The 22,071-nt window shown below is 47.8% G+C and overlaps 1 protein-coding gene across 5 annotated transcripts in view; it reads right to left on the bottom strand.

Moving 5' to 3' along the window:
• The window catches only part of Tmtc1 (transmembrane O-mannosyltransferase targeting cadherins 1), a 250,868-nt gene extending 231,060 nt beyond the window's left edge, over positions 1-19,808 (bottom strand). For 3 of the 5 annotated variants that reach the window (XR_007589317.1, XR_007589318.1, XM_050126490.1), the window contains exons 1-2: positions 19,351-19,808; positions 5,232-5,409 (exon numbers count right to left, since the gene is read on the bottom strand). Coding sequence is in view for 3 of the 5 variants with exons in the window: in XM_050126490.1 (XP_049982447.1) it covers positions 5,232-5,409; positions 19,351-19,649 (477 nt within the window). In the remaining 2 variants the exon portion in view is untranslated. Of the gene's footprint in view, positions 1-5,231; positions 5,410-14,304; positions 14,329-19,350 lie in introns of those variants that run through there. The other 2 variants (XM_050126489.1, XM_050126491.1) reach the window with 2 other exon arrangements.
• Positions 19,809-22,071: the final 2,263 nt, after the last annotated feature.

Below are 22,071 nucleotides of genomic sequence, written 5' to 3'. Positions count from 1 at the left end.
GTGCGTGAGTCGAGAATGACAAGCAGCAGAGATGGAAGGTGGCGGTGGTGATGCCGTGGCCATGGCAGCTGAACCTGCTGGTGTTCACGTATACAAAAAGCAGCTGGACAACTATGGTGGGTGAAATATAAGCACGTTCCTCAGCCACAAGGCCTTTATCTCTATGGGCGGTTATGTTAACACACTGTTAACACTCTGCAAAGTGCTAGTGAATATGGCTGAATAGAACTTAAAACTGATGAATCTCTCATACCCCAAATGCTTAGCACCAGAAATGCCTTGGAGTTTGGATTTTTTTTTTTTTATTTTAAAATATCTTCATGTACGAGCTATGTGATGTCTTGGGGATGGGACCTAAGATTAAACATGAAATACACCTATATGTCTTTATACTTTCTATACACATAGTCTGAGGGTGAACTTGTACAATACTTTTAGCGTTGCCATATTTCAGCTGTGACCTGTCACACGAGGTTAGGCGAGGAATTTCTCGCTTGTCAACACTCAAAAAGTGTCAGGCTGCGGAGTATTTGGAATTTGGTATTTTTAGGTCGGGTGCTGGAGCTGTCACTGACCTGTGGACCTGCCAGCCAGGATAACAAAATAGCAGTGGGAAATGCCCATTAGAACACCATTTGCCTTCAGGTTATAATGCGCTATCTTAGGAATGCTGTCGATGGGGTTGGTACCAAGTAGATTCTGCAGAGTTACAAATATTTATTTTATCTGAGAGAACAAGCTCCATTAGCATCAGACAGGGCACGTGACAAAAGCCAGGAGCCAGCCTGACTGATTAGGTCAGGGCCAATTTTCTCCCGAGCCCTCCTGTTCTGGATCTAGAAATGTCGGCTTTAAACTTCAAACTCTTCTTGGTGCCTGCTCTTGCTTTCACTTCTGCAAACCAAAGATCTCTATGATGACCAAATTTAAACTTTCCTGGGACAATCACAATAATTTTCCATACTTTTTCCATGATTCAGAATTCAGAAAAGCATACGTTTTCAAAGAAATACAACATTGGGAAACCTGCCCAGGACTCTGCAGGGCTTACATGAGGTAGTCTGAACCATTTTACCCCCTGCCCTGCAGGACACTACCCCACTGTCCCCATAGGCATGCATTCAAATGCTCTGCTGAAAGATAGGATTAGTCAATGTGCCCCTGCATGCTCAAATGTGAATTAACTTTTCTCTCCTGTTTCTCTTATATTGATCTGTATGTCTACTCTCTAGCTTCCTGTGAGCTTGTGTATAAACTGGAGAAGGAACTCTGTGTCCCATCCCTGCCATTTATTGGCATGTACAAGCCCACCTACCCCCATTACCTATTTGTCAACTGCCTCACTTATAAATAAAAGCAAGCCATATCGGCATGCAGACACACAATCATATCGATGCATTGAAACAAAATTCCACCCCCAAATGTAAGTTCTCCATCCTTTCTGGAATAACATATGATCCTGTTTTCAGTCTTTTTTAACAAAGATGAGTGATTTCCCAAGGCTCCCATGTCTTAATGTGCATGTTTAATAATTTATAGCTAATTGTCTACGGAGCACATTGCTTCTTCTGTCTCTCTGTCCTCCTCCCTAGAAGCTCGAGCTTCAATCTATAATTAAAGGGCAGACTCCACTTCACTTTATAGTGTAAATGGTGCGCTGGGTCACATTTCCTCTTCCAGCGGCTTCTTCATCCTACAAAACAAGTCTCTTCCAGGATCCGTCTCCAAATAACAGCCCGGCTCTTCAAAACCTCTGCCTCTTTAATTGTGTTACTATGGATTTTTTTATTAGCACAAAAGCCCCTGGAAGCCCCTGTCTAAAGGTCATTTTGCTAATAGGATTTGCCTTTTTTTTTTCTGGAATCCACCCTAACCACTATCAGCTCAGCTCTTGGTCACACTGCCCAAGGTTGCCTCTCAGTAGTAACTGCCCTCAAGTCCAGTGCAGCCCTGCAACTGTAATATACAAATCTGTAAACATATATTATCATCCTGACCTTCGATATGGCCCATACTGCCAGGAACAGAAATCTCTTCTTTTCCTCCATAGCATGTCCACGAAGCACACTGGAGAGTTAGGTATTTCTCATCTACTTAAGTTCATACATAAAACTTACAAGCATCTTTTAAGTACTAAAGAATCTAATGTCTCATGCACCATAAACACTGACATTTTAAAATTAGGCTGTGTTGTACCCAAGGGAGCCTAAGCAGCTTCAGCTGCCCCATCTTTTGCCTAAACACTAGGGGTGTTTCATTCTTTTCTTTTTTATTGAGACAGCATTTCATGTGTCCTAGGTTGGCCTGGAACTCTGCATTCCATAGCCCAGGATAACTGTGAACGTCTGATCTCCTTGCCTTCACTTCCCAAGTGCTGAGATCACTGGCCTAGGCCATTTACATCTGCTAGGGAGAGTTCTTCTTTCAATGGAGACCTCTCAAGTCTTCCCTTCCTGTGAGCTTCCTCAGAGCTACTTCTCCGTCATCATTTTCTCTTGATGCATTTAATGTTTAAATATATTTTGTTTATCACATTACCTCTCTATAATAAAAATACATATGGATTCTTTTGGTGTGTGTATGGGTGTTTCAAGACATGGAACTCGGGACCTCATACATCCTGGGCAAATCGCTCTACCACAGAGCTATATCTATGGCCTTTAATTACTTTTTAAATTTCCTGGGATAACCATAAATCTCTACATATTATATTTTAATTATGTATTAGTATTCTAGTTATAATTCACATCATGGTGAAAGTAGAAAAATGTTAAGTGCTAACCATGAAAGTGTGCACGTTATTAAATATGGTTAGTTGGGTATCTGTGGCTGGTCTACCTTCTCTCAGAAGAGTAAGAACGTGTACCACACAATTCTAAGTCTGGCCTCCACCTTTTAGATTGTTCCCATGGTCAATCGGAAGGATGTGTGCAACAGGCATGGCTTAACGCTTTGGACTCTAGTGTAATGTTTTATGACCCATAGTCTGACAAATCATTCAGGTTTGGCTTTAATTTGGACAGAGACAATGAGTGTAAATACACCAGTCCTCATAGCAACCTGCCTTCAGAGTTTCCTCTCGCTGTAACATTTACAGGCGTGTAGTAAACAGCTTCACAAGAAGCGCTGGAGGACTGTTACTTCCATGTCAAACTCTTCCACTTATAGGAACTTTGCCAAGTCTAACATACTCGGAAAGAGTTAGGAAAGCTATCTTAATGATAGAATTGTTTATAAAGTGATTTTTATCTGTCACTTCCCCCATACACACACACACACACACACACACACACACACACTAGACATACATGTATATATACTAAATATATATACACACTCTTTAGATGAGATACATATGAGACTACACATACACACACACGCACGCACACACACACACACACTTATTTGTCAAACCTCAAGCTCAGAGATTTACAATTCTGTTCACAGAAACATCACCATCATACACCAACTTGGCAAGACCAGTCCACTGTGATATCAATTAACTGAATCAGACTTCTCATGCCAGTTCAAATAAACCTTCTATGAGTCCTTATGGACACAATTTCTCTTCTGACGCAGACTTCAACACAGAGTACCACCTGTATTTCCAAGTATTCTTCACGGAAATAGGAGCCCTTCTCTATTATTGAAATAGGAAAGCGGCGGGGCTGCGTCCCCAACACCCCGGCCGCTTGGCTAGCTCATGCCCGAAATAACAACACACAAACTGCATTCATTTAAGAACTGCTTGGCCCATGAACTCTAACCCTTACAGGCTAATTCTCGCACCTGAACTAGCCCATTTCTAATGATGTGTGTAAGCACCCCAAGGTGCGCTTACCGGGAAGATTCTAGCCTCCGTCCATCATGGTGTCTCTGCTCCAGAGAGCAGAGCTGTTGAGTCTCTGGGAGCAGAGCAGAGTCTGACCCCACTTCCTCTTCCGCCCAGAATTTTATTCTGTTTACTCCTCCCATCTATGTTCTAAGCTGAGGCCAAGCAGTTGGTTTATTATAACTTAACCAATGAAATCAACAGATTGATATATGACACTCCCACATCACTCTATGACTACGATGCCTTAATTGGCAAAGGTATCGCAACACCAACACGTCAAACTGTCCTTTGCAGGGTCTCAGATGTGTACTGCTGGGATGCGGTCAGATCCCAATGCGTGAGCATTCCTCATCCAAACAAGAAGTAAAGGAAAGGTGAGAAGAGATCCAGTGTGGGGCTTTTACCAAAAGTATGCTCTTGGGCAGATCTTCAAGGAAGTGTCCAGCACCAGCAGAGGTCTCACAAGCCATTCTTTAGGAACAATGGTGCCCATCACTCACTGGAAGGCTCCATTCCCTGAAAACCTTGGTTCCTGGGCCCCCATCAGAAAGCTTTTACCTACCCATAGTAACACATATAAAAGAAATCAGCCACCGTTACTAAGAAGACATTGTGGCTTCATGGCACTGTCTGGTGCTTGATGGGCCAAACCTTTTTGTTTGTTTGTTTTGTTTTGTTTTTCGAGATAGGGTTTTTCTGTGTAGCTTTGGTGTCTGTCCTGGAAATAGCTCTGTAGACCAGGCTGGCCTCAAACTCAGAGATCTGCCTGCCTCTGCCTCCCGAGTGCTAGAATTATTAAAGGCGTGTGCCACCACAGCCTAGCTAGGACCAAACCTTTTTTCAAGGGCCACAGATCTAAACAAGGTCTTCCTCACACAAAAATCACTAGACCTCTTATCAAGGAACTCAGCAATTTCTAGGCCACCCAAGTCCATCTCTGTAACTTGGAAGGAAACAAAAGACGATAGGAACGGGCAGGAAGCCCTGCCACCAGCCCAGCCTCCTCAGTCTTTCTTCCAGCACCTGAGTTTCATAACACAAATTAGGCATGAAGTGGAGCAGGGATGATGACATCAGGGCAGCAGCCTCACAATGACCCCTGCCATCGAAAAGCACAGGGGGTTTAGATTATTTGCAAATAAAAAATGGAAGTGTCCTTTACCCCTGATAATACTCACAGCCTCAGTGCAAAGATGCAACTAAACCCTGGGCAGGTCCCATATGAACCACCTAAAAGTAGCCTTAACCAGCAGAAGGGTACAGGGGTCAAGCTGAACGTAGTGTGGGGCTCTCAATGCATGGGATTTCGAAGGGGGAGATGTCTGGTTTAGCTGATGTATGCAGAGAGATGCTTCACTGTTTGTGGTCATTATTTCCCGGTGCCCATCAGACTCACCGCCTCCGTGTGGACAGGGTGCACCGCGAAGAGCAGGGCGGTGACAAAAGCCAGCCCGCGGTTCTTGAAGACGGTCTTATCGCAGGTGTACATCAGCACGAGGGTCACCAGGCAGTGCAGAATGACATTCACCGCATGGAAGTAGAAAGGGTCCATGCCAGTCAGAAATATGTTTAGCCTGTGGAAATGGTAAAAATTAAAAACAGAGAAGTCTGCACAAGCCTTAATCACAATATAAGCACAAGAGATCCACCCCGCATTTAAGAAGGCAAGTTATTTGATAATAGCTTCCAGCGACTCTCAGCACTTTATGCTGTGGACGGTCCAGCTTTTTCTGACCTCAGAACTGACTCAGATCTCAGAACTCCAGAAATCAGTGCAGAGAGAGGGCATCGCTATTCAGGGAAGTTGGACGTCTCACAGAAGGCAAACAGATAGGCATCAACTCCATGACCTACGAAAGTCCTCCCTCCTTATTATTCTTGTGTTTACTTCTGGTGCAGGGGAGGTGACCCAGGTGCTGGTGTCAGAGCCCCGGCCACTGGAGATGAACAGAAACCAGGAGACCGCAACTGTGTCTCAGCCAGGACGAACCAGGCATGAACAGATGCTCTCGGCCATGGTACCAGCGGGAACAGTGTTTCCGGATTCTCCATCTGGAAACTGAGTCTCATTGCCACCCCCCACAGGGCTCCCTAGCAATGCCTGCTACTCCCAGACAACACTGAACAAGCTCAACCCGAGGGTTCAGTATTTGTCGTGTTTTTCTTCACGTTTAATTATTTACTTTGTGCGTACATGTCTGGGGGAGGGGAATGGAGCGGGCAGGTGCGTGTGTTCACCCATGTGTGCCACTGTGAACACGCGGAGTTGAGAGGACACTCATGGGAGTCTTTCTCACCCAAAGAGAGAAGAAAGTTCTCTCTTTGCACCACGTAGGCCTCCAGGATCAAACTCAGGTCATCAGCCCTGGCAGCAAGCCTTTATCCACTGAGCCATCTGGATGGCCAGGGTTTGTTTTCTTTAACACAAGCTCCCACTGATCTGAGAATCTAATTGTTAACACCATGAAAAGCCAACTAAAAGGGAACCACAAACAGAAGGGAAATCGGGTGCTCAACGTCATAAAAAACACCTTCATGGCACCAAAACACAGAGCGGATACATCTAGAGGTCGCTTTTAATAACAGGATATAAAGTCCGCAGCTAGGTCTGTAGAGCAGGCGTTCTCAGTCTCCCTAATGCTGTGATCCCTTAACAGTTCCTCATGTGGCGGTGACCCCCAGCCACAAAATCATCTTCATTGCTTCTTCAAAACTGTAACTTTGCTACTGTTGTGAGCTATAATGTCAACATCTGTGTTTTCGGATGGCCTCAGGTAACCCCCGTGAAACAGTCATTTAATCAATGGGGTCGCAACCCACAGGTTGAAAACTACTGGTGTAGAAGGAAAAATATTTCCCAAACAAAACCTCTTGCTGGGCGTGGAGGCATAAACTGGTGACCCCAGCCCTAGAATGGCTGTGGGAAGAGGTGTGGATCTGAGACCAGTGTGGGCTACAGAGCAAAGCCCTTCTCAAAAATCCAAACCAAAGTACTCTTATCCAGGGTGTCTTCGGGGCAGTGTGCACACAGTAAGTAGTTTGATGATCCACATCATCTGTCCTCTAGTTCATGACACCAAAACAGCAATCCTAGGTCTTTATCCTAGGGCTACTGACCCCCCCACACCCCACCCCACAAAACCACCCTTTGCCTAAACAACCAATCAAGAATGGACAAGTCACCCGTAGCGATGACATATGTGGGTTCTGAATAGCTGGCTTGGTTCATGCACAGCTTGGGTCTTCAAAACTCTAAACATCCCAAGTTTCATTTGGCCATGTGAATCTAAACAGCAGCTACAGATTGTGGTGGTTTGAGAAATGATCCTCCCACAGGCTCCTGTATTTGAACACCTGGTCCCCAGTTGGAGGCGCTGTTTAAGGAGGTCATGGTCAGGAGGCGAAGTCTTGCTAGAGGAAGGTACTCAAGTGGAGAAGGATTTGAAGGTCTGTAGCCTCCCTTCACTTCCTGTTCTCTACTCTGCTTCCTGTATGAAGATGCAAATGTGATCGGCCGGCTCCCTGTTCCAGTCAGCTTGCTTCTGTGTTTCCCCCACCACTCTAGACAGCATCCCTCTGGAACTGCAAGCCCAAATAAACTCTTTCTCCTTCAGCAAGGGGAGATGGGATTTCCAGAACAAATGGGCTAGCAAGACTGGCTATAGGGATGAGCTCTAAGTCTAGGGAGCAGAGGGATCCCTGGATGGATGTGCATTTTGACACTGGTATGGCCAAGGCCAAGGCCTCCAATGCCTCAGCCCCATGGAAATGGCAAAGCCTTACCCAGCTGATGTTCACCTACAGAGACTTCTCCTATTCTGTATCTAATAAGCATATGGAAGGTTTGGGTGGCCAGGGGTGGTAGGTGACTTCCATCCAAGTGAGTCCCCCTCTGATCCCAGCTTTCCTGTACCCACGTCTGTATGTCTGTCCTTTCTTCATTCCCTCACTGCTCATACTCAGGGTCCCAGGACTGCAGCAGTGCAGGACATGGTATCCAGGTTTGACTGAGACAGGGTCTTAATCAATAATGCAGAAGAATGAACTAAGGGTGATCGATTCCTGGCATCAATCTTGAACTTGCACTAACATATTTATACACACACAAAAAAAACCCTCATAATATTATTTATAAAATAACAAACAAGATCTAGAAATCATATTTCTATGATGTGAGTTTGAGACAAAACACTAGCAAAATTTTCAAACAGAACCTCTGTGTGAGCAGAGAACACAGTCCCTGGTTCTGGAAGCCGATACAGGTGCCAGAAGAAAGGGTTAACTGATTAAGTTCCATAATTTAATAGAAGAGGAGCTGTGATCGATGCTCTGCATCTATGTCTTAACAGAGACATTCATCAAAATATCCTGAAGTCTGCCTGCATACATGGCAGCCCAGGGTGGATTTGCAGCCAACGCGGAGACTAATACATCAGTGTCCTCTAGGACTGATGCCTGTCACAGAACCCTAGTGTCATCTCTGATCTGCCCAATGTCATTGCCAGCAGCTCGGTGAAACTACAGAATCCACACTCGCGCACTGTTTGTGCTGAGAAGGGGAAGGGTCCACTGGAGACTCCCTGAGATTCACGTGCAAAGTGACCACAGGTGTTCATGTCAACACTATGGCCGGGGCTGAAACACAACGGGCACCAAGAGGAACAAAACGTGCGCAGCCAGACCAGAACTGTGCATATACTATGGCCCAGAGGGAGTTGTTACCCTGACCTGAGAAAGTTAACGTTTTCCAGCCGCTAAAGCAGGACAAATCACAGACAGAGAGAAAAAGAGCCACAGAACTCAACAGTTTGTCATTCCAGTTCATTCAACAAGATTTGCTAGGTGCTAACCACAGGAGGCAGGGACAAAGAGACAAAGAGAAGATATGGTGTTTACTCTTTTCTTTCTTGGTTTTTGTTTTTTATGATGGCACAGGAGATTGTTTTTTATAAAAAGACAGAATGACTACTATTTAAAAAACAAGGAGGTATCACCATGCAACTACAATGTAAAGTACTATACACCAAAGAACAGAAGCCCTGTTCCTCAGGGACTCAGTCAGCTGACACCTCCAGCAGCTGAGATTTCAACCTTCAGAGGAAAAGAACCAAGAAGGCCTCAGCTCACAGCACTGAGGTGTGATAGCCTGTCTGGGTCATCAACTCGATGGGATTTAGAGTCACTTAGGGGGCATAGCTCTGGGCCTGTTACAGCACCATTTCCTGAAGGGGTTGAGGGGTCCTCTAAAAGAGAGACCTAGACACAAAGAGATCCAGAGAGAAGGCCGCAGGAGTCTGCCTGCTGCTGTTTTTTCCCCCAAGTGAGCCCTTGGCTGGCCTCATAGCTTCTTTTGCTTTCCAATGAGGATTCAGCCTGAGCAGCTCCTCAGGCACCCTCCAGACCTCATCACAGTGGGACTGCCTAGGCATCTCGCTTCAGGGACTGAACAGCTGCAAGGCTTTCAGCTTCTCCAATTTGCAGGTGGCCCTTGTTACCCAGCCTCCACCTGTAACCCAACCTAACAACCTTATGCTAAGCACACATCCTATGGGTTCAGTACTGCTAGGAAACGCCGATGCAGCTGGTAAAAATTTAAAATAATACATGTGCTGGATGACCAAACTGTCCACAGGAGCATAGTGACAGTCCCTTGACACCATCTAACCAGAACAGTGTCTCAGGTTCCAGGTCACCCAGACAGAACCTCCAGGAGGCCCTTGTTAGCAACTGTCTTCGGGAGTTACGAGCAATTTTTCAGAGATTTAAGAAGCTAATTTTTCTCCATCACTGAAATCCATTGCATTCAGCACACAATAGATTCTAAAAGAAGTCTGTTGAATAAACAAATGAATCTCAATTACCCTGGGAGTCAGAAACACCCAGCTTTCCCTTTCAGCTCTAAGAACCCTACATTTTATTTGGTTTAGACTTCATTTCTCATTTAAAACTCGGCCGAGCAGTAGGAAATATATTTTCTTCCAAAATAATCTTTCCAGGAATCTCTGGTCATCAGTTTAATGGACTCCCCCTTGCTCTTTGGAACGGGTGGTCTTCCTACACAGACATGGGTCTCGAAGCTCAACAGAAGGCTAACAAATGTGACAGAAAACTGTGTTCAGCAGTAAGCCTCCTTTTCCGACCAGGAAAAGGGGGTTTGCACCCCTTCATCACTGTCTCTTTTGTGCATATGTACATGTGTGCAGAGATATGGATGCATGTGCATTTGAAGAACCTTACCTGTCGTCCCTCAGGTGCCGTCCACCTTGCTTTTGAGACAGATCACCAAGTAGGTTGTTTGCTGACCAGGGAGCCCCAGAGACCTGCCCGTCTCTGCCTCCCCAGTACGGCGTTAACAAGCATAGTACTGCAATAATAAGCATGGTACCACGATAACGAGCACGGTACCGCGATCACGAGCACGATACCGCCATCACGAGCACGGTACCGCGATCACGAGCACGGTACCGCGATCACGAGCACGGTACCGCGATCACGAGCACGGTACCACGATAATTAATAAGCACAGTATCGCTACTATGCTTTCTTTTTTTCCTTTTCTTTTAACATGGGTTCTGGGAGATTGAACTTAGGTCCTTCCGGTTGCAAGGCAATTGTTTTTACCTCTGCGCTATTACTCCAACTCTGTCATTATTTATGGTATTTTTCCTGGGTGTCCACAGCCCAGCACAACCCACCGAACAAGCCCATCTTCTGGTGTTTCCATTTCCCCACCTCTGGTTGTCCTGAGGTTGTCAAGCTTGGCAATGGTTTCCACGGTCATTTCAGCTCAATCAAGCAATAAATAACGCATGGCTCAGCTTGCTTTCCTTCTAAGGCAGTCCTACAAGTGCTTGGTCATTCTGGCTCTCTTCTCCATCCCTCTAGTTCTAGACAAATCACCAAATCATCACCGCATTCGGTCTGAAGAAACAAACCATGCAACTGACCGGTACCACAGTGTGGAGGGAATCCAGTTCTAACTGGAGCTCAGTCCTCTCATCCTCATTTGGCATGAGAAAGCTGCTCCCAGGAGAGGTGCCAGCCACCGTTCCTGTCTCCTTGGCACTCTGAGTAACGACAGACTAAAGAGAAGGACACTAGAGTGAAAGACACTGGGAAGGAAAACTGGTGTCGGCACAGGAAGAGAACATGTCCAGGAAAATGTCAACAGAGAATCAACATGTAACTAGAAGAGCCCAGAGTCACATATCCTAGCCACAGCTGTAACTAAGCTGCTAATATTACATTTACTTTCTTTGGGAAGGGTGTGTTCTCTAGCACACCTAGGCACACTGCAGTTCTGATGGGCCTACCCACAAGTTACAGGAAATAACCCAGGCCAGGCAGAGTCCTCCTGAGATTCCTGATTCCAAATATCCCCAAAGCACCTGTGCTGCCAACCAACCGCTATAAAACCAGGGCTTCCCCATCTCTCGAGTTATCCAATGCTCTAGAATGCCACGCAGAATCAATCTCAAGGAAATTGCTGCACTACAGGAGTGTATGAAGAACAAAACTCATGACCAAGGGGAGCTAGACATGCCTGGCAGAAGGCCTGAAGATTCCTAAACACACACTTTCCAAGCTTCAGGGTACACCCAGCTCAGAGCATCTGGGTGCAGAGAATCTGCCAGGGAAGTGTGAGCACACTCTGGGTTCCAGGGATTTACCGGAGCTTCATTATTTTGTGCTTCATCATTTGACCCATTTGATTGATACAGGACTGAAGCCAATCTGCAGTCCCCCTCCCCCTCTTCAGTGGGAGGTAGAGCTGATATCACACAGCCCAAAGCCCTTTCCCTTTCACCATTACTGGCCTTTTTAGCATTGCCAAGCATAGGGCCCACAGTGTGTCTCTCACTCCCAGGCACGGTGAACCCATGAGTACACCCTGAATAATATGAAATTCTGCACACTGAGAAATTCCAAAGGTTTAGAAAGAAGGTTTCTCTAAAGGAACCCAAACCAAACACCAGACCAAATCGAGATCACTGGACTGGCTAGTTCCTTTGGCAAGACTCTGGGGTCCTTGTGCTCCATTTGGTTACTTTACAGAAGGCAGGCGTTTGCATGAATGGATCTTGCGCCCCCAATGGGAAAAGAAGAAGGGAACCTTGTTCTGGGCTTTGCCTCGGAGTTATAGCCCCTGCCTCGTGCCTTCTGCAGCAATCTGAGCTTCAGTGGCATCCTGGGGGAAGGGGGAAAAGTGCCAGACTAAAGATTGCCGTTCTCTCCACGTTACAGCTGAGGGTCACAGCATCCTGCAGTCCAAACTGCCCCTGACCTGTGGGACACAGGACCCTCAGGGATCCTCCGCAATGGCCAACAAGGATCCTCTGCAATGGCCAAGGAAATTCCTCTTCTGAATCCACTTTTCTCTTGGAGAGAGGAAGTAAAAAGGTAAATTAAGACAGAAATCTGGGCTGGAGAGATGGCTCGGTGGTTACGAGTACTTGTCACTTTTCCAGAGAACCTGAGTTGGGGTCCCATTAGGGAGCTCCAACCTAACACTCCAACTCCAAGGAGATCTGGCTACCTGTTATGGGCTCTACAGGCACCGCAGCCCAGTGCATATGTATACACACACACAGACACATATACACACAGAGAGATACACAGATACACATACATACACACAGAGACACACATACACACACACAGATTACACACACACAAACGCGGAAACATACACAGAGAGAGACACACACAGATATACATACATAAGGAGACACACAGACACACATACATACACACACATACAGACAGACACACAGATCACACACATACACACATAGAGAAGACACACCGACACACCCACAGAGACAGGCAAACACACACAAACAGACACACACACATATACAGACACATACATACACACAAATATACACATACACACAGACACAAACACACATAAATACACATATACCATGTTCTACCGTGAGGGCTCTGATCTGAGCACGGATTTTCCAGCACTGGACTAGCAATTGACTAGTATTATAGGGAGGTGGAGATCACAGGACGTGGGGTTATTGGGGGATTCATCTGGTCCTGGGCTCCTGTCTATGCCACTCTCTGCTTCCTGCTGGATGAGGTGGCGGCTCGGCTCTGCACACCTCTGCTTCACCACAGGCCCAGGAATCACGGAGCCAGCCAGCCACAGACCAGAACTGTGAGCCTCTTCCTTTCTTAAGTGCTCTCAGGCCTTACGTCACAGTGCTGGAAAGTGACGAAGAGATCAGAGTAAGAAAGTAAAGGTAAGACATTGAGAACGCATCGATCAGGAGTCCTGGGCTGGCCTCCATGACAAAGCAACGTTTCAGCAGATGCTAAAGGTGCAGAGAAAGCCAGCCCCGTGTAGCGGAGAGAAGGGCTTTCCGGAAGAAGACTGCCCAGCACAGAGGCTGCCAGCAGCAGCAAGTCTGGCCTGTGACAGTCTAGACATGAGCGTGGGAGGTCGGAGCCCAGGACTTTGCAAGCAGAAGCCACATCTTATCAGCGGGAAGAGACAACCACCATTCCTTTGGCATGACCAGACATTCCTTAGCCCTCATAAAGAGGAATGGCTAGACTCAAAGTCTGGAAAAAATAAGAGTGTGGCTGCAGAGGAAAATAGAAAGACATTTGTCGATATAAACAGACTGCTTCTGAAGGCAATTCTAGGACCTGTAGGAAAACCCTGCAAACTAACACTCAGTTCCTCTCCTTCCCCACTCTCTCTATACAACCAGACTGATATCTAGACTTACCTATGCGGCCACAATCACAATCTCTGCCTCCAGGGCTTTCTTGGTTTAATATAGAAATTTTAATTTCTTTAAAATCATTTTCCTCATAGAGTCTTTATCACCTTTGATTCTTTTTTCCTTGCCTGTGTGTTGTGTCCATCACAGAATGTGTGGGTACCTTAATCAAATATCCCAGGCCATCTCCACTTACTGTCCAGAGCACACAGAAAGCAGTGTCACGGGGGGGGGGGGGGTAGACTTCAGGGAGGTCAGGCCAGCAGTAGACCTAGGATGAGCACTTCAGGGTTCTCGGGTGCAGAGCGTGGAAGCTAATGCTTGCACGTTCTCAGAATTAGTAGAACGCTGAGACTCAAATATGAGAGCCACTGGCAAAAATCTCTCATTACCAAGCCTTAAAGCATCGCAGGTCCCCACAGCCACTTATATTAACATATTCTATTTTTTAGCTCTGACATTTAAACCACCCACTTCACTCTTGTGATTTATGTTAGCATCAGAAGCATTCGGTAAAACTTTATCGCAAACAATGATCTAATAGCCTAAACATGGAAAGATAAGCCGTGCGTTTAAGGTCCCGTGATCAGCCTTAGCTCCCCCATCTTTAGTGCTGAGGACCACGGGTTCTTTTGAGTCAGGCTCCACTCAATGGTTGGGTGGAAATTTCCACAGGAACTTCTTCTCAAGAGGAAAGGGGAAAAGGATAAAAATGAAAACACTAAGTACCTTTTAAATCAATCACGGCAGTTGTTCAGGGGGAGTTGGGGGCACTGTGGCCTTCGGTTCCCTGTCCGTTCAGTATCTACAGAGAAGCTTAATGCATTCCTCCTGATCAGAGGCCAAGACCAGGGAGGGAAATGACATGGTGTCCTTTCCAGGAAAACAGATGCAGCAGGAGACCAGAAGAGACAAAGATCAGATGTTTCCTCTCACATGCGGAACTTGGATTTTATAAAGTTACAAATCCACATATATAATACACACACACACACACACACCCATAGAACATACAGGTAAAAGGGACGCTATCATGCAGAAAGGGATGAGGAGGAGGGGCAGCCAGAAGAAAGGGGAGGGGAGGCCTGGATACAGCCAAAGTACAGGATGTACTTGAGCGAAAACCATCTGTGTGAAGTCCCTCTCCCCGACTATGCACACTGAATGAGCACCAATAAAAAAGTTAAGGACAAAAACAGAAGCCAAATCAAAAGAACGTGAGGACGGCAGAGTAGATTTACACATGGTTTGTTTCTTCTCTGCTATTGTCTGAAAATATTCCTGCATGTCCTTGCTCATGAGAATATAAGAACAGAGGAACCCAAGGAGCAGAGGGAACTGCAATACTTAGGCATGACCCCCGGGAATAATGCAGGAAAAAATATTTACTATAGCCATGTGAGAGGTCACCATTATCTCACCCACGCAAGTCTGGGGCTTTGGAAGCCAGCAAGGCAGGGAGACAGGAGAGGGGGCCGTGCACAGGAAGCAAGCGTGGGTTAGAACCGGGTTAGAACCGCAGGCACACTCTGCCACAGTACACTGGTCTCACTGCCTCTGAGGCTCCACCTTAACAAGATAAACTTGCAGAAGGCCTGACTCTTCACTCCAGTTACTCATACCTGTGCCGGCACCGGTAAGAGCTCTGGGGGAGACTTGAGGCCCGTGACCTGAGCAACTGCTGTCACCACCAGGAGTGGCCAACACTTCCTGCTCAGTTTGCATGGGATTCCAAGCCCTGAAAACCTACTCCAGCCTTCTCAGCCTGATTATGGCCACTTCCTTCTCGCCTCCAAACCTCAGAAGTGTCTCCTGGGGTCAGCCCTAAAGCAGAACCACACTGGGAGGAGGGGTCTAGAAACAGTTCAAACAGAGCTAAAGAGATGGCGTATACAACCCTGTTCACCTTGTCCCACTGTTCCAGACTCTGCAACTAGTATGCTCAGGTCAGCATGTGCTCAGCCCACTGCATCTTCTAGGTGAGAAACACGAGGAGGCTCTTACTATATATATAATATATAGGTATAGCCGATATTCCTTATATACAAACATCTGTCCAGCAAAAGAATTAAATATCAATTTACCATGTTTGTTCTTAAGAGAGTTTCTATCTCTCAGTATGTGACATTTGAATATTTAATATTCAATTTAACAATAATTTAAATATTTAACACTTAAATATTTAAAACATTGAGATATAAACTTACTTTTACTAAAAAAAGAGAAAAAAGTCTATATTTTGATTTGGGATTCTATGTGAGCAAAAAGTAAAGTACAAAAATGAGAGAAAAATGGACAGGCTTTGGGACATTTATAGTGCAGAATACTATTCAGAAATGAAAAGGAATGAACTCTTCATTGTACACAGCCATCTGGATGAAGCCCCAGAGAAATGCTGAGATTAAGGGGGGGGGGCAATCTCAATAAAGTGTATGCTAAGCAATTTTGCTTATGTAACATCAAAATGATAAAATTATAGAGGAGGAGAATTAGTGGTTGTCACGGGTCAGGGTGGAAGTTTGGAGCGCTGCTATGATGAGGAGGCAGAGTCCATGTGATGGAAGTGTTCTAGGCCTTGTAACCGCAGTAGAACCTCAGTAATTGACACCTGTCATAAAACTGCTGAAAACTAAATATACCCCAAAATATTAGTAAAATAGGCATGCACAAACCGATGAAATCTAGGCATGGGGAGACCCCACAGATCATACCAATGCTATTTCCTAGCTCCCGGGACCACTAGCCCAGGGGCGGCCAAGCCCACAGTGGGTTGAGTACTCCCACGTCAATCACTAATTAAGAAAATCCCCTTCAGGCTTGCCTACAGCCTGACATTATGGAAGCATTTTCTCAGCTGAGATTCTCTCCTCACTGATGACTCTAGCATGTGCCAAGTTGACATAAAACCAGCCAGGACAGTGGGCCAATGCCTGATTCATAAATGATCCAAGGAGTTTGACATCCTTTTTTAAACAGGTTTAAGTTATATAGGTCTCTAGACACGGTAGCTCACTGGATCGGTAATCTCAACACTTAGGAGGCTGAGGCAGGAGAACTGCCAAGAGTAAAAAACTATCCTGGGCTGCATAGTAAATTCCAAGCCAGCCTGGGCTGTGGAGTGAGAGCCTGTCTCAGGAAACAAAACCAAAACAACACAACAACAACAAAAACAGGAGGAAGAGGAAAGGGAAAAATATTAAAAATGCCCGAAGTCTTCAAGGACCTTCTGTTCATGCAACTGCACAGGAACATGGGGTGTACCTAATTGACTGTGGAAGACAGAGCTACTCTCATAGAGACTGACCCTGTGAACAGAGCTGGTCTGCTTTTTCTTCCCCTCTCTGCTCTCTAGACTTTACTTTCTATTGCTGTGATAAACACCACAACCTAAAACAACAGAGGGAAAAGGGCTTATCTGCCTTACACATCTGGACCACAGCTCCATCATTTGGAGAAGTCAAGGCAGGAACAGGCAGAGACATGGAGGAACACTGCTTACTGGTTTGCTCAGCCTGCTTTCTTATACAACCTACGACCACCTGCCCAGAAGTGGTACCACCCACAGTGGGCTGTGCCCGCCCCTGTCAATCATTCATCAGGAAGATGTCCACACAGGCTTACCTACTGACCAATCTGCTGGGGGCATCATATTCTCAATTGAGTCCCCCTCTTCCTAGATGACCCTAGCTTGTGTCAAGTTGACTAAAAACAACCAAAACAAAAATAACAACAACAACCAAAAAACCTCGTTGCCACCCCTGCCCATCAACCCTGCCGATTTCCCCACCAACCCCTCCCACGGAGGTGGGGAGGGGGGGGGATGAAGTCCAGCTAGTGATATAAGGGGTGGAGCGCTCCCTTCCTCCTCTGCCCTGGCAGAACTCCTGTTAGGAACTATTAACAACACTTGGACAGCAAGCCCATCCGCCAACAGGCATTCAGTCCTGGCTCTTTAAATGGAAACAGCTCAGGCCAGGAACCAGAGCTGTAAAAAAGTCTGGAGCGCTGTGAGCGTATTCACCTTCCAATTAATCAACAGCCTCGCCCACTCGATGAAAATGTTCATCAAGTGTAAAAGGAAGCGTTCCTATTTTTAAGATTAAAAAAAAAAAACACTTGGGAAATTAATAAGGCTGAGAAACCGCAGCTAAAGGCTATCTTGGGTTGAAAACCAACACAACTTTCCAAAGATAAATGTTTGTAAAACATCTCCTTGAGAGTCAGACGTGTTATTTTTTTTTTCAGACGTGTTATTTTCTCTCCCTCTTTAAAACATTAGTTTATTTGAGAGAGGTGTGTGAAAAGTCAGCTGCCGGGGTTTCCTTTTCGAAGTCATGGGGTCGCCTCTCCAAAGCCCTGGGCCTGAAGGCCCACGCTGACTGTTACTTTGCCAACTGTTCCCAGGGATCAGTTTAATGAACTAAGGCTCCGATGACAAGGACTGGAAAGCGGGTTAATGCGGGGCTAATACCCAGTGAGCTGTGTGTCCCTACTCACACAAGCTCAAATGCAGAGCCAAGTTACAATGAATCCCCTCTTTGGCTCCAACCGGTCCTTTCCCCAGAATTCTAAATTCAAGCGGATACCCCACCCTACAGACGGGTAACTCCTGGTCCGGATCCACTACTTGAGCAGAAACGCTGAGTCATGATTCCGGAGCTTGGGAAGGGTCTCTCTGCGACCCCAGGCAGGTGCCCCACCACTTTGCGCGTACTCCGTGCGAGTCCCGGAGTCTGGGCGCCACACGGTGGACTCAGAGGCTGCGGTTGCGGAGTTCTGGGATGGGGAGGCTGGGATTGGAGATACTGGGGTTAGGGAGGCTATCAGCGGCCCAGCAAAGCCTGGCGCACCAGAGTAGGGTGCCTGACCCCTCTCCCCAGATCCTGCCTGGAACACTCACAGCCTGGCAGCTCCAGGAGCATCCTAGGCCACTTGTTCGGTCCCCTCTACTCATCTGCCTAGCAGTCAAACCTCCCGGGAGAAGCTAACAACTTGGAGCATCGCCACCCTCTGGAACCAGTGGATCGCCATGAGAAGACTGGGAAGGGTAGGGAAGGGGTCGGGTGGGAAGTCAGATCCACCAGCACTGAAACCCCGGGAACCTAGCAGAGGGAGCACAGTCTCTGGGGAAACTCGGTCCCAACTCCGCAGCCGGTGCCCAGGAGCCAGGAAGCGCGGGAGAACCTAGGCTTAGCTGGGAGGACCGGGGCAGAGCAGGGAGGTCCTGAGTAGCGCGGAGAGAACCCAAGACAGAGCCAGAAGAAAACGGTGCCGTGCTTGAGAACTCGGGCAGAGCCTTAAAAAAACAGGAGTTGACATTGGCAAGGACCAGAGGCAGAGTCCGGAGGACTCGGGACAGAGGCTGGCGCAGCAGGATCAGAGCCAAAACCGGAGGATCTAGCCAGAGCGACGAGGTCCTGTGGCAGAGCGCAGAGAGAAGCCGGGGCTTCTGACAGATACTAGACAGAGGACCCGGAGCCAAGTAGAAAGCACTGAGGATAGAACCAGGAGCGCCAAGCATACAGCCCAGAGGACCTGGGGCAAAGCCAGGAGAACCCAGCGGAGCAGGGAGGAACAAGCGTAGAACCTAGAGGACCAGGCTGAGCCTGGAGAGCCACAAAGTAAAGCGAGGCGGATCGGGCTGATGGCAAAACGGTCTAGCTGAAAGGGCAGGACACCCTAGAGAAGGTACGGATGGATCCGTCAGAAGTGCCCCCGCAGTGACACCCCTTCTCCGGGGACAGGTGTCCGGACCCCAGGGCGCACGGGGCTCACCTGAAGGACAGCACGCACAGCGGCCGATAGGACTTGTGGCTGGTGCTGTCCGCCAGGCCCTTGCCCCAGAAGTCGTTGGCGAAAACGGCCCAGCGCAGCGGGGCCCCGGGCCGCACGTCGGGGTTGTTCACGATCGCCCACACGTCGTCATGCACAAACTCGCCCCGCAGCGAGCGGCCGTAGCACAAGCAGCTGGCCCCGGCTAACAGCGCCGCGGCTCCGGCCGGAACCAGTCCGCAGCGCGGGCGCCGCGAGGGCGCGCGCTCCCCGCCGCCGCGGTCCCCGCGGGTCACCAGCATCGCGCCGCCTGCACGGCCGCTCCCGAGCGGCGCGCATCCTCCCCGGCTGGGGCCCGGGTGCGCGGCGTCCTGCGTGGCTCGGGCATCGCGCGCCCACTGTCCCCGCCCGGGCGCCCCGTGCTCGGCCGCCGCGGTGGCCCAGCTGCAAATAAACAGCGGTCCCCCCGCCTCCCCGGGCCATCGCCGCCGCCTCCGCCCACTGCGCATGCCCGCTCGCGCGCCTCCGCCTCCTGGATCCCGGGACCCAAGGTCCCTAACACCTGGCCTCCGCCTGTGGGCGCCGCGTCCCAGGCGACCAGAACGCGCACAGGTGGAGCGGGGGCGCTGCAGGGTTTGCGGGGTGGTGGGGGGAGACACACGCGGGAAATGCCACTCGGGGTCCCTCCGGGTACTCCCGGTTGCTCTCCCAGACCTCTCCCCTGCCCATCCCAGGGGCGGAGGAGCAGGTCTCCGCCGCCTCCTAGCCGCGAGTCGGGATGCTTAGCAGGTGCGCTGTCTGCACCCCAACACCGTCTCTCCCCAGAAGAGCAAGAGATTAGACACCCGCAGGACAGCGCGCGGACACGCTCCAGCGCCCGCGGGGCTTGAAGCCTTCCACCGCGTTGCGCCCTAACCCTGGGAACGCACGCAGCGGTCCCTTCCCAAAAGCCAAGGGATGCATCCGGAACTGTGGACTATCTCCTGGTCAGGTTTCTCAGCTGCTGCTGCTAAGGCTTATAATGTTCTTTTATTGATTTGTGTCTTATAAATATGATCACTATAAAAGACGGATATATTAAAACCCAGAAATCTGATTGCTGTAAAAAAAAATAAGTCCTGGGTTTGATTTTTTATTTCCGTCCTGCTGCCTCTCCCTTTTGTTTTCCCTTTAAACTCTTAAGCAGTGAGAGAGACGCCAAACACACCACTTAGGGCTTTCTTTTGGTTTTGGTTTTGAGATGCTGCCTTACGCCATCCTCCAGGCAGGCCTGGCATTGGCTAGGGAAGCCAGGCTCTCCTTATGGAAATCCCCCTGCCTCAGCCTCCCTGGCACACCTACTTTACCACGTCTTACTGGATCTCTTGGGCGTGACCATTGTCTCCTGGGTACTGCAGGCAAGACTACCGTGACTCTCGATACAAATTAAAACTACGGACTGCCTGGGCATTGCCTCTGACTCAGAAACTTCCTGTCGTTCCCGAAACTGTTCTACTTTTGAATGCCAATCACAATATGTAAATAAATGAGGTATTCCAAGTAACAGTGACTTTTCCTAGCATTGAAAATCCCGTTAATTCTTTCAAGCCACTTGTGAATTGACGTGGCTTTATTTCTGAACTTAACAGATTTCATACACCCAGACCACAAACGTCAAAATAAAGTCACCATTAAAACAAGCCAACAAACAAACAACAACCAATTAAGAAAAAAAAACTTTTGACAAGAAAGAAAAGAAATTTGAAATGTAACGGAAAATTTGTTCTTTGAGCCTTCCAATGACTCCTTAATTTTTAACAGCTGAGCACTTAACTCAGCAGTTCCCAGATTAACAGGGACACAGTCCAAGACACGACCCATTTCGCCTCTTCTGGTGTTTTATTTACTGTTGGTTTTTCTTGGTGAATTAAAATTGGTGAGAGAGAAGCAAAGCTGAAATCCTGAGCCCTAGTGACAGCTTCCCCAGAATATCTGATCCTCAATGACTTCCCCAACCAGACCCCACACACCTGTGTCTTTAGCTTCCTCTGTAGTAATAAAAAAAATGGATTTACCTGGTACTAAGGAAGGATAGAGGAACAAAGCTACTCAATTTCTCTCTCTCTCTCTCTCTCTCTCTCTCTCTCTCTCTCTCTCTCTCTCTCTCTCTCTGTGTGTGTGTGTGTGTGTGTGTGTGTGTGATGAACACGGGCTGTCTAGGGACAATACCCTAAACCAGGAGAGCAACATCAAGAACAGATTCTATGACAGTTCACTTCCTCACTGCACCCCTGCCACCTCCACAAGAGACACATCTGCCCCAATCTCAACACTTTTGAGTTTTTAGGTGACTCAGAACCAGAATCAAGATGTTACCAAACTCACGAGGTTCAGCCTACAGCCTTCCAGTTTGGCATTGGTGTGAGAGCCACACTGCACAGAAACCACACTTTGAGGGTTGGGTTTGGTATTCCTGAAGCTCCAGGAAACACCACTGACAATGTGGTGTTCAGGTGAAGATTGAAGTTCCACGGGTTGGAAATAGTAAATGTGTTTTGATGTATGATATTTTCAACGCCCAACACATCGTGAGCCCCGGAGCACCTGTGGCAAGATTCTCCCAGACCCAATCTGCTCCGTGCCACAGAGTCTCCAAGGTACAAAACACTCAGCTGATAATGATTTAATGTCTTGCTACTTAGTCGCCAATTGTTGCTAAGATCTTGGTAATTGCAGGAATACTAC

This window comes from Alexandromys fortis, unplaced genomic scaffold (genome assembly GCF_014885135.2).
Source record: "Alexandromys fortis isolate MF-2015 unplaced genomic scaffold, M_Fortis_MF-2015_v1.1 scaffold_260, whole genome shotgun sequence".
Taxonomy (NCBI): Eukaryota; Metazoa; Chordata; class Mammalia; order Rodentia; family Cricetidae; genus Alexandromys; species Alexandromys fortis.
Note: the sequence above shows the minus strand (reverse complement) of the source record. Positions and strands in the feature narration are given on the sequence as shown.